Here is an 11,933-nt window from a genome sequence, read left to right on the forward strand (position 1 = left end):
TTGTCATGAAAAGAGATTTATAAGAATGTTGGTTTTAAAAGACGTCTTACAGATCAAAACTGCAAAAATAAAACTTCTAATAAGCCCATTTACAGGAAGAGCAAAGCCGGCACATTGAAAATTTGGAAAAACCTGGTGCCATGTTGTTGCTGGTTAAATATCTTGTTAAAAAAAATGTTGAAAAGCACCAGAACGTTTTCATTAGCACCATTTAACTGAATTTGCCAAACATAAAAAAGGGTCATTGATTTTTTTTTTTTTTTAGTCCATGTCTTTTTTGTTTTATTATTTGTAATCCAGAGATCTCTATGATATCTGAAATGTGCCTTTGCTCTCACGACATAAGTCCATGACTAAAAATAATAACATCTGTGAGGGAAAACTCCCATCAAAGACTGTTCAAATTTAAAAACATTGTTAAAAAGCAAACAGTCGGAATGCACCAAATTATTTTTTTTTTCAACAAAACTCCCGACATTCTTTAAAAACCATCCACAAAATAAGTGAAAAAAAGTCCCTCTTGTGTTTCAGTATCGTCGCCATCTGTTGTCGTGGTAACCGCGGTCGCTACCCCTGTCATCGTAATGTCTGTTTCCACCCCTGCTGCCAGGGTGGCGGTTCCCGCTGCGGTTGTTCTGCTGGTGGTAGGACCCTTGGCCATGGCTGTGCTGCTGCTGCTGCTGCTGGTACGTCGGTTCGTCCCTGTAGCCCGGGTTGCGGCCCCCGCTGCCCATCTTGGATGGGTGATGCCGGTAGGGGGTGTTGTCATGGTGCCTCGAGCTCCCTCCGACTATACTCCTACCTCCAGGAGGCTGCTGCTGTGGAGGTGTAGCGAAAGTGTCATTCAGCTGCTGCATGTGGAGCTGCCACGTCACGTTGTTCATCTACAAACAGGAAGACACCAACAGCAACACCTGTTTGAAATGGACGGTTGCAGCAAAGCAGGTAGAACAATTGCACTCTTTTCTCATCGAAAAGGCAAGTTTTTAGTAAAAATAAGCCAAGAACAAAAACTATCCATGAAACCTATATGAAGCAGCTCCATACATACCATAGCATGCTTCTGTAGATTCTCAGGGGATGAGAAAGACCTCTGCATTGGGGGTTGAAGGCCGTATGATGAAGGACTGAACTGCGTAGGGGTTCTGCAAAAGCAAAGCAAACCCCTGTAAAATGTCACATCATGAAAACAATCCAGGAACAAGCATGTGTACTAAAAACAAGAAGCCACAGATTCAAAAACTAGAAGCTGCTACTAATGCAGACCAGAGGCAGCACTACCCGTTTTCCTTGAACTTGTACTAGATTGTTATTGTTTTCCAAATTATTTCAGATTTCATTGACAAAGAATTAGAATCTGGAATTCTGAACAGTTTCGCCATGCAGATACTGATGACTGTAAAAAGGAAGTTCATTAGGTGACATCATGCGACTCTCTGGTCTTTAAAAAGCTGATTCAAAGCCATTTCCTCCACAGTTGTCATCATCTTGACTGAACATGACGCCACAAGCAACCCTGGCAGTTGCTAGAACATGCCTGGTTAGCCTGTTTTAGAACTGGGGATCCAACACTGGCCAATCAGTTAAAGGCCACGCCCCTGGTGGTGCAATATAGAAGCTATCCATCAAACAAATCATCAAATTAAAAATAAAATCAAACGCATAGAGTTTTTTTAAGGATCAAAACCAGCCACAGATGCACCAAATGTGTACATAATCTAGACTGCAAGTATGTTTATTTCTCTTGTAAAATTTGGGACTATTTTACATTTAAATGAAGTAAACTGAATTATCACGACAAGCTCCTAGTGGTCACTTTGGGAACTGCGTCTGCTTCCAGTGGCTTTCTTTGAAAGGAGCTTCAATCCGGAAGCCGTAGGCATAACCTGTTTGTAATTAGGAACATTATAATGTATAGAAGAAAACATCATTTCCTTTTAATTTCTAATATAAAGTAACAAACATGAAGCAGCCGATTCTGACGCAGAGAAAAGCGACTTTTCATATCAGCTTTGCTCTAATATGCAACACATGGTTAATCTATGAGTAATAATAAGTGTTTCATTAACACATCGTTACTGTACAGGGTTATAACATATGCCCGCTTCAGAATGCGCTGGAGTTATGTTTATCGCCTAAATGATTGACAGGTTATGGTGGTCAGAAGTATATAAACACTGTAGCTAAAGCTCTGATGTAATAGGGTTAAATAGATTTGATGTATCTATTTATTTGTGTGTCTATTGTCTTTTTACTATTTTTTTTGTTGCTGCAAGTGTTCGCAATAAACAATGAATCAAATTCAGGTGAATTCCGGCACTTTATCAGAGTTCAACCTGTCATCAAAAATGAAGTTTTACACTATCGTCCGAGCAAAACTATTTACAGGCATTTCAATACGTCCCGTGTCAAGGAGTCTGTGTCTTCACCAAGAAGGTCTCACATGTCCCAGGAATGGGTGGACCAAACACCACGTTTCTAGCATCATTTTATTATGTTTTAGGAATTCTTTGTTCTGAAATTCCTGATATTTCAGTTATTTTTGAGCATGTTTTTAGGAACTTCCTATGTTTTTCTTTTCCATTTTGTTACACGTACCACAGTTGGAGGGAAAAAAATCACGTGTTGTCATAAAAAATAAACCAAAACATGACAAGTACTTTTTGTTGTAAATATTATATCGAGTAAAAATTACCTGGCAAAAGTGATAATGTAACTGTTTATAGCGAAAGTGCCCTAGGGTTAAGACATAGTGATGCTGTACTAGCTCTGGATATTTTGAGACCAGAACTGCAGACATACAACAGGAAGTAGTCACTGAGGCCTGTCAGAGTCACTTTGAGTTACAACTACATGTAGGTAAAGCAGTGCATGTTCAAACACTGTAGAGCTTCAATATTTCAGCAAAAACGGTGAGTTAAGAGACTGTAAATCTGTCTGTCACTGGAAAGCAGCTCTAAATGTTTAACAAGGAAGGCTATGAGTTGGTGGCATCCTTTTGGACGGATTGACTTAGAACTTTAAACTGAACAGCAGGACATTTGCCACAAAGCAACATTTCCTGAGTCACAAAACAGAATAGCAAAGAATTGTGGGTAATTCTAAAAGATATATATTTAACAGTAAACCAAGCCCGTCTCTTCCAATTTTACTGATACAAGTTAGTTCTAACAAAGGGATGTGAAGGAATGATGTCCAGCGGGACAAACAGTGAGAAACTGGCTATTTAAAAAAAATATACGACAATCAAATTAAAGGCATTAATGTGAAATATGCTCCTTCCTGTTCATCGTTAGTGCAGTAAAAGGAATGATGACTCAGTCGTAACCATTGCACAACATGCTTGAAAGCACAATACTACTCATTAAAGCTCAGATCTGCAGTGAGTCTGCCTGCACTACACAATCAAATCTGATGTTCAACCAGCATGGGGCGCCCGAGAACAATGTGAAAAAAGGTCACAAATTTAATCCTACATATGTCCAAATGTTAGGGGTTTTATGCATGCCAGTGAAATTAGTACCAAGATTATAAATTGATCAACAGAGAAGGATAAAAGTGTCTAAAAGTTTTAAGTCATGAAACTGAAAATTGCTGGTTTGACTTTACATTGTTTGATTTTTGGGGGATCCCCATTAGCGTCTAATGAGGTGGTGGCCATACTTTCTGTGGTCCCCAACTTAGAAAACAAAAAAAACAACATACTACAATATTTGACATGAAAAATATAAGCAAAGATTACAAAAAATGCATCAAAAATCAATACATAACTCAGCAATACTTGTATAAATGTTCCTATGCTGTATAACACTTCATTTTGCTTCTTAAAGTCCCACTCCAATCATCTTTTAATCCATTGTAAAAATGTTCCAAGTGGTCTTTTAACTATAAATATGTGTCATTTTCTATAACATGGTTTCTGCAGAGTGGCAGTAGTTCATTAGAAATTCATGTTTAAAATTCTTTAAACTTGATTTTTTCCTTTGTTCCATGATATACTAGTAAAACTACAGTGGTATGCTTTCAATGCCTTCTATGGACCAACACAACTTCTGTGAGTATAATAAACAAGCGGACATTTCATTTGCAGTTTTTGACGAGTCGTCACCAGCGACCCCCTTTACTGTTTCTAGTCCAAACAATAGAGACGCGTCGTGTCAAAGAAAATCCTACCAACCTCTGGCCATGGGGATTTGGGGTAATTGCAGGACTTGAATTCTGAGAGTTTCCAGGAGTGCTGCCATGACTGCTACCTAAAACGATAAGTTCAAGGAAGAACACTTAGTTAAAAAAATCACAACTGTTTCATTTCATATTTTATCCCACAAACCTCAAAAGTATTCTCTTTGTTGAGCCACAAAAGATATAACATTGCGATCATAATTAAGAGTGAAACATGTATCAAAACATTTTTATTATCAAATTAACAACCGTTTCTTTCACAAAGTGCTGGGAAAATTAATCTAAGAAATAACAGTTTGACTCTTAGTAAGATTTAGCTCTGTAATGCTTCTTATGTAAATGCTAGGTGTGTGTATTGGCAATAGATTGGTGATACGATATGTACTGTGATACACGTCTCACCATGCGTATCGCAATACAGTGATCCCTCGCTATGACGGGGTTTACTTTTCACGGCAAATTCTCTTACAATTTCGAGTTTCTCTAAAACCCATGGAAAAAAGAGCAACAACAACTGCCTATCACTATGTTCTTCTCCCGAACAAACACAGCTGCACTGCGGGCTTCATAAGAAGGAAACAGCTTCTCCGGTACTTTTAAACAGTCCAGGGGCCTGATTGGTTCTTGAACAACCGCGTCAAAAATAAAGGGAGAAAAAAGGTTAATTCTTTCCAGAAGCATTATTGTGTGATGAGGCAGCAACAGGGTGAAGGAAAGAGCTTTAGATTGGCTGAGCTGCTTTATTTACACGACAGTCTGCACTTTACCGCTGCAGCTCCGCATGTGGAAGTAAACGCGTATCTCATCGCCGCGACGTTGGCCTTTTTTCAGAGGGTTGTACACATCAGTCTGATCCATCAGGTCGCTGAACTAGAATCTATTTCTGTGAGGTTCTGCAGAACTTTGGCCCGCTTTGCAGACAGCATTTTGCCTGATGCTAAGTGCATTAGCCACTGTTCAGCTGTAGTGGTTCACTCGTTCTTATCTGAGCCGCTACAAATCACCGCAATCCGCGTTATTACATGATACTGGTAGCATCATAGACCAGAGTTTCGGTTCGGCACCCATCCTAAGTAAAAGCCAAGTAGTCCATGTCTCATAGCAACAAAACAAGCTGCTTCTAGCTGAGATCTTGTTTTATTGTGTGGTGTAGAGCTGCTCATGGAGGCTCAGTGTGAACTGCTGCCAACTAGCCGTCAGGGATTTAAGTGGAAAACAAGAGTTGTGTACAAAGGACGCTCATAAATAATTAAATGAATATCGACTTGATATTATTTTAAGTCAATACGAGTATCGCCAAATGAAAGATCACAATACATCACTGAATCTATTTTTCCCTACACCCCTCCTAAATGCAGTTGAATCACACAAAAATGATTTTCTCATCCGGTATGGGGATACAAAAGCAGCTAACGTAACAGTTTTAACACACAAAGCAACAAGAAACACGGATCAGCTCCAAGCTCTCAAAGCTAACATTATTGGTTCAACAAAAATGGCGGACAATATCGGAGCTATCCAGCCGTACAGTTTTCAGTAAGATGTCAGTTCAGACGAGAAAAGCAATGACGTACATGGACCTATTTTTCTGCAAGCATTTGCATCAGAATGGAGGGGAGTAGGGAGTAGGGACCTTGTGACCTGCCCAGCATATTTTATAGTCACAAAGAAGCTCTTTTCAAACTTTCTTTATATACGTCTTCCATTATCAAAAAAATGCCACAAGAACATGTTAAAAACATCAAAAACACAATTTTCATCAGAGTGGGTCTTTTACACCACATGACATGACACATGTTGTATGATGACAGAACCAGAGAATATATTTAACGAGTTCATTTCAGAAGCAACAGGATAATCATTTAGGGTTTAATGTAAAAGGCACATACTGTTTTTATCCAATCATTTTACAAATAATCAGCTGAAACATCCAGGGAGTGATGCATTGCATACACAATATACTGCAATCACCTCATATTCAGCTAACCTAGCTGAATATGACCTAGCTTCATTTTCTGCTCAATAAATCCAAAAGAAAATGCACAATGGAGAATTTAATACTTAAACTGCCAGTGCATTATTACATACATTTATTAATATTGCATGTACTTTTTGTTATTTAATATATTTTCAGCTTGACTGAGGAAAAAGTGAATTGGGTAGTTCTTTAGGAGCAAAAACGAATGTCGACCAAACCTTTCAAAATACAGAATGGACCTAAAGTCTTTTTGAATTTTTTTAAACTATTTTGCAAACTTTGTTTTTGCTTTAATGTCCCATCTTGATGAGTCTAGCTTAATGTTTTGAAGTTCTTTTCTGTGCTTTCCTCTTGTTTAAATGTACTGCCAAGAACTAACCAAGAGTTTTTTCTCAAAACTGAACTGAAGATCAATGTTTTGTCTACAATGTCAAACAATTTTAGAGTTATTGTTGCACACAATATTATGTATAAAGAAATATTGATTTTTTTCATTTTATATTTTCTTTGCATTTGCAAACCAGTGCTGCCCAACCCTGGTGTTGGGCTTAAACCACCACATTTGTTTACCAACCGAACCTGTTCTATTTAGTGCAGACTACCATAATCTGGGGGGTATTCCAGAAAGCAGGTTATGCTGATTACCACGGTAGGTTTGAGGCTAAGGAGGTGGATAGATGCAGCTTTCAGTTCCAGAAATGGAGGTATGTTTCAGGGTATGTCAAGTTGCCATAGCAACTCATGCTCTGAACATAACCTGGTCTGGAGCAGGTTTAGTTGAAGCTTAAGGCCTGTTCACACCGGGACGAATTTCGCCGGCGAACGCATCGTGACTAAACAAAGGGCACCAATGTGAGTGTGCACACCGACGCGAAAAAACGCCACACGCCAAAGCGTCAAAAAAAAAAAAACGCCTCGGGTTCTTTTTTTTTTTTTCGACGCGTTGCGTCGAAATCTATTCGACCAATGAGAATGGGTCTTTTGCACACGTGTCTGGAGCTTCTGAAGTTACAGTAAAACACAACTTGGGGGCGCTCAAACACAAAACTGCCTTGCTGAGCACACATACCAGCGAAGAAGATAGACGCCAAGTAGCGTCTACACTGCCGCAAAGAAATAATGACGGACATTCCAAAATATCCCCTTGCCAAGTACCAGTTGGAGCTACTGGTGCTTGAAATATTCATGTTTTCTTTGTATTATTCTGACAAGCGCGTAAATACTTGCTCTCTTCTTCTGAGTGAAAAGCGACTTTAAGAATCGTAAAGTTGCGCAGCGCCACCTTGTGTACAGGAGTATTTCTGTTTTACATAAAGCGCCATCTAATGTCATGGAATGAAATTCCATGTTCGCTCGGCTCATCGTCAGCGAAAATCGCCTGGGTGTGAACACAAAAAACGTGGCGAAAAACGCTGGCGAATAACGCCTGGCGAATATTCGTCCCGGTGTGTATGGGCCTTTGGTTTGTTTTCAGAGGGGTGAAGCAGCATGGCGTGTCCATTTGAAGATGATTTAGTGTATGAAGAAGCTCAGATAATACTTTTTCCACCGTGAGAGGGTGATAAGACCATGTTTGGATGTTGGAAAGATAAACCTTTTTACTTTGATCTAACTTAATTATTTGCTTTAGTTAAGATAAATCAATTATTTTTAGTTAAGTCAGCTTTAAAATAACACATAGTTATCAGACAGTTATTTTAATTTCATTTAAATTAATTCAATTAAGTAGGTGTAACTTTGGTGCTGCTTTTAGAGCGGCACCGCAAAGGATTGTGGGATACCATTCCCTTTGCCTGTCTGGAAGGATTTGGGCTTAAGTGTGGGTGTCTGACCAAATGTGTTTAGTTGTTTTACTGCGTTTTGCCGAGTTATTTGTCATGTTATGTTGAATTCTTTCTGCACCATGAGTGAGAGGGATGGAGGGGATGATGAGTTTATGTAGCACCACTGGTGCTGTTTAAAGTAGCAAAAAATGAAGTTAAAGTCAGAGTTTTGATAACTGAATGTATGTTATATATTTTAAATCCACATTGCATCATTGATTTTATTGTTATAAAAACGAGTATATTTGCAGGCTCAAACTTAGACATATGAGAGTTCAAGAAGAGCAAAAAATTAAGATGAAAAACATTTCATTGAATTGGAGTAATACAACATTCAGTTAGATAATTATGTAAATTTGAGTGGTAAAAAAAATTATTGAGTTGGATAGACTTAAGAAATTAGGTTGAATAAATGTAAATCAATTACTTGTTACCAATTGAATTAATTTATTTAAGCTGGATAAGCTATATATATATATATATATATATATATATATATATATATATATATATATTTATTCTTTTTTAAATAATAATGTACCGTAATTTCCGGACTACAAGCCGCTACTTTTTTCCTGCGCTTACAGCCCTGCGGCTTTTTAAGTGACGCAGCTAATTTATGGATTTAATTAGCGGCCGCCATGTACGTATTTTCGAACTCAGTGAATAGTTTGGATTCTCTATCTAACACCAAGCTCAAGGCATTTTTATTCAACACACCTCTTAGCAGCCAAACAGCATGGACTTGACTTCAGGTCTTAGACACTTCAGTCATGGTTCAACAAAACGAAACACGCATGCCCCGCCGCATCCCAGAATCCTTTGGGGCCATTAGACCCAACGTGCACGTGATCGCCGCTACATTATGATGAAGCTTTCAAGTTAAAAGCAATCGTTAAAAGCAGCGTAAAAAAGTCCACCGTCACCAACGGGTTTGGAAAAGCCGGTTTGCTGCGTGACGGAGAGAACAGCGCATGGAGTGAATGTACACTCAGTTTACGGTTTCTAAGGAAACCGTAAAAGCGGAATTTTGCTTTGAAAAACTCACAGCCTCCGTGTGAGCTGGAGACATCTTCTCCTGCTGATTGAGCTGCGGGGCCGATGGCAGTCTGATGGCTCCCACACGTAACAACGCACCCGCCCCTCATACACAAAACGTACAGTATTAAGTCCGATTGCTTTGCACAGAAACGATTTGCTCCGTCCACCGGCGCAACGGGGACGAAGTGCTCCTCCTTGAAGCCGCGCTGGCCAGAGGTGTCGGAGTAGATAGGAAGGGGAGACAAAGAGCGCGCGGGGCGGGAGCGGAGCGCAGAGGCTTCTGAATTCTGACGCACGTGCCGCACTGAGGCGCGCGTATCGCGCTGAGGCGCGCGCTTTTCAGTCGCCGCTGCTTTATTTTACCGTTGTGTTTTCTAACCAGTCCTGTTACTCCCATAACGCTGCTGCGACACAAGCGGAAGGAGAGCTTTTCCCGTTCACCCCTCCATGCACTGCTGCTACTTGCTCATTCTTAAACACGTACAACAGAATGGCGAGCCGGGCGTTGGCCCCGCCTTTAGCCCCTAAGACTCATGGGAAATGTGGAATCGCGGATGTAAATTTCCTCATTATAACTGAGGGATGTAATGTTGATTATATGGTTACTGTTTGTAATTTTATGTTAGATACCTAGATTGTCAATAAGTAAAAAAAAAATGAAATAAAAACACCATAACTGAGGGACTTGTGAACAGAATATAGGTCCATGCTGTTTGTCAGATGTCGATACACTCAAATACGTGACCCAGAGGCAAAATTGGCACCACCCACAATGTGCTAATGTATTGCACTCACTCTGGGATGCTGGGCGTGATCTGTCAGGATGACAATATCGGCTATCACATGTGCGGTTTGTACTCTGACGCGGCTTGTATATGTATAAAAGCAGTCAAACACGTGAATATGGGTGGGTGCGGCTTGTAATCGGGTGCGCTTTGTAGTCCGGAATTTACGGTAATTAGAAATAACATCAGAAACTCTTGTCCGTTGTTTTTCTCAAAGCGGAATCTCTTTCTTTTGATGATGCAGCCGTATTACTTTTTTGATGGGCGTATAATCTTCATACGCCGTCATTAAAATCTCCAACTCCATCTCACTGAAGTATAGATCTCCCTTTTTTTGTCCATGCGCTTCCATGTTGACTCTGGAAATCTGCGATCCATTGAGAATGTCTCTATGTACTTGACGTGCACACGCATTAACCCAGGGTTACCAAGTCGAGCGTAATTACTCTAACTCATATCCGGTCTTTTGGAACCGACCTACCCAGAGTAAGCAAGTTCAGGCAGACTTCCGCCAGAGTTCAGGGCTAAAGTCAGGATAGGTTAAACATGCTTTCTGGAATACCCCCCTGGTGAATCTATGTTCTGGTTTGAGAAAAAAAAAAAACACACCTTATCCAGGATAACCAGCAATTCTCATCCATAATTAAGATGTGTGTTTTCAAATACAAGACTGTCACTTTCAGCCATAAAGACACTGTTGACGAGGTTTGATGAGAAGGTCAATGGATCTCTGCCACTATCATCTCTGTTTCTGTTTGGATAAATGCAGGGCTAACTGGGTTGGGAGGAAATATCCAAGTGAGGAGTACGCACATATTTTTAATCAACGTGGGCATGATTTGCATTGATCTACAAGTGCATGAAGCAAAGAAGGCTACAAAATATAAATACATAGCTTCAAAGATTTTAAATAATCACAGGCAGCAGAGGACCTAAGTAATAACTATTCCAAACAGTATCTGTGCACTGAAAACCAATTGCTTTTAGCCTTTTTATTTTATTCTATTTGACTTGCAATAAGAAATTAAGACGGCTCACCTGATCTGAACTGGACGTGGATGTTCCTCCCAAACAGAGACGTCCCGTCAAGCAGTTGCATGGCATAGGGGGCGGACACTTCATGTTTGTACACGACGAAACCAAAAGTTTTCTGCCTCCCATCTGTATCTTTTGGAATTTTAGTTCTGACGAGAGGTCCTGCCTGCAAACCACAACCAGAGTTACGCCACGAAAGGCTTGACCGAACAACTGAAACAAATAAATGACTGCCGGATAAACTCGGTTTGATTTTAAATTAGTTACTGAGGGAACTGCACGGTATATGTAGGCAACTAAATCAGTGTTACACAAAAAATAAATACATATTCACTGCAGCACTAAAACTAATACATGATAGAAAATTGATTACACGGTGATTAGATCGGTTTGTACGTGTTAGCATTAGCGTTAGCATGTTATGAAAACAGGAACGGGGTTTTAAAGCTCTGAAAAGCCTCACGCACCTGTAAAAACAGCTCAAATAAGAGCTCTTCTGTTACTTTAGAATCCAAATTTCTTATAAAGAGCGTCCGGTCGGCTTCTTCTTCTATTCCCATCGTGGCTGCGCCAGAGTGGAAACGCTCATATCAAAAGAAAAACAAACACGTTTTTGTTTAAGCGGAAGGCCTTCCCTGACTGCCGTCAGTCAGTGGTTTCTGTCGTGACGATGTCGTACGATGCAAATCCTATCTTCTGATCGTTCTAGTCTACCTGTTAATCAACAGATTCCTTTGCCTTTATTATTTTTGTTTTATTTTTGCATAACCTGTTTTACATGGTTATTATTATGGTTTTTTGTTCATTCTCCTGGCGAACGTGGAGATTGTATTTTGCACACAGTGGAGTTTTGTGTTTGGTATTTTGTATGTGCAATATTTGTTAATAAAGTTTATTTAAAAAAGTCTACCTGTTAATCTGTAGTAGGTTTCTGTCTGTCTGTCTGTCAGTCTGCGGATTTCTATAGGTAAAACGTTAAAAGAAAAGAAAAAAGAATCAGCAAAAATATGTATTATAGTGATTCCTGCTGCAATTTAAATACAGAACCAAGATATACAAAAATATGAAACCCACGGAAGATTTCAGTTT

At 39.6% G+C, this 11,933-nt stretch overlaps 1 protein-coding gene across 2 annotated transcripts; it reads right to left on the reverse strand.

The window, feature by feature from the left end:
- On the reverse strand, positions 1-11,512 carry rbm7 (RNA binding motif protein 7). Of its 2 annotated transcripts, none has more exons than XM_004075860.4 (5): positions 11,312-11,512; positions 10,848-11,010; positions 4,178-4,253; positions 1,052-1,145; positions 1-818 (listed from the first exon to the last, which is right to left on the reverse strand). In XM_004075860.4, the coding sequence occupies exons 1-5, from the start codon at positions 11,402-11,404 to the stop codon at positions 528-530; spliced, it is 717 nt and encodes a 238-aa protein (XP_004075908.1). In that variant the 5' UTR covers positions 11,405-11,512; the 3' UTR covers positions 1-527. The 2 variants fall into 2 exon arrangements, with proteins under 2 accessions (XP_004075908.1, XP_004075907.1); XM_004075859.4 differs by having other exon boundaries at positions 1-884; positions 11,312-11,511.
- Positions 11,513-11,933: the final 421 nt, after the last annotated feature.

This window comes from Oryzias latipes, chromosome 13, assembly GCF_053564925.1.
Source record: "Oryzias latipes strain Hd-rR chromosome 13, Olatipes_Hd-rR_3.1".
In the NCBI taxonomy this organism is placed as follows: Eukaryota; Metazoa; Chordata; class Actinopteri; order Beloniformes; family Adrianichthyidae; genus Oryzias; species Oryzias latipes.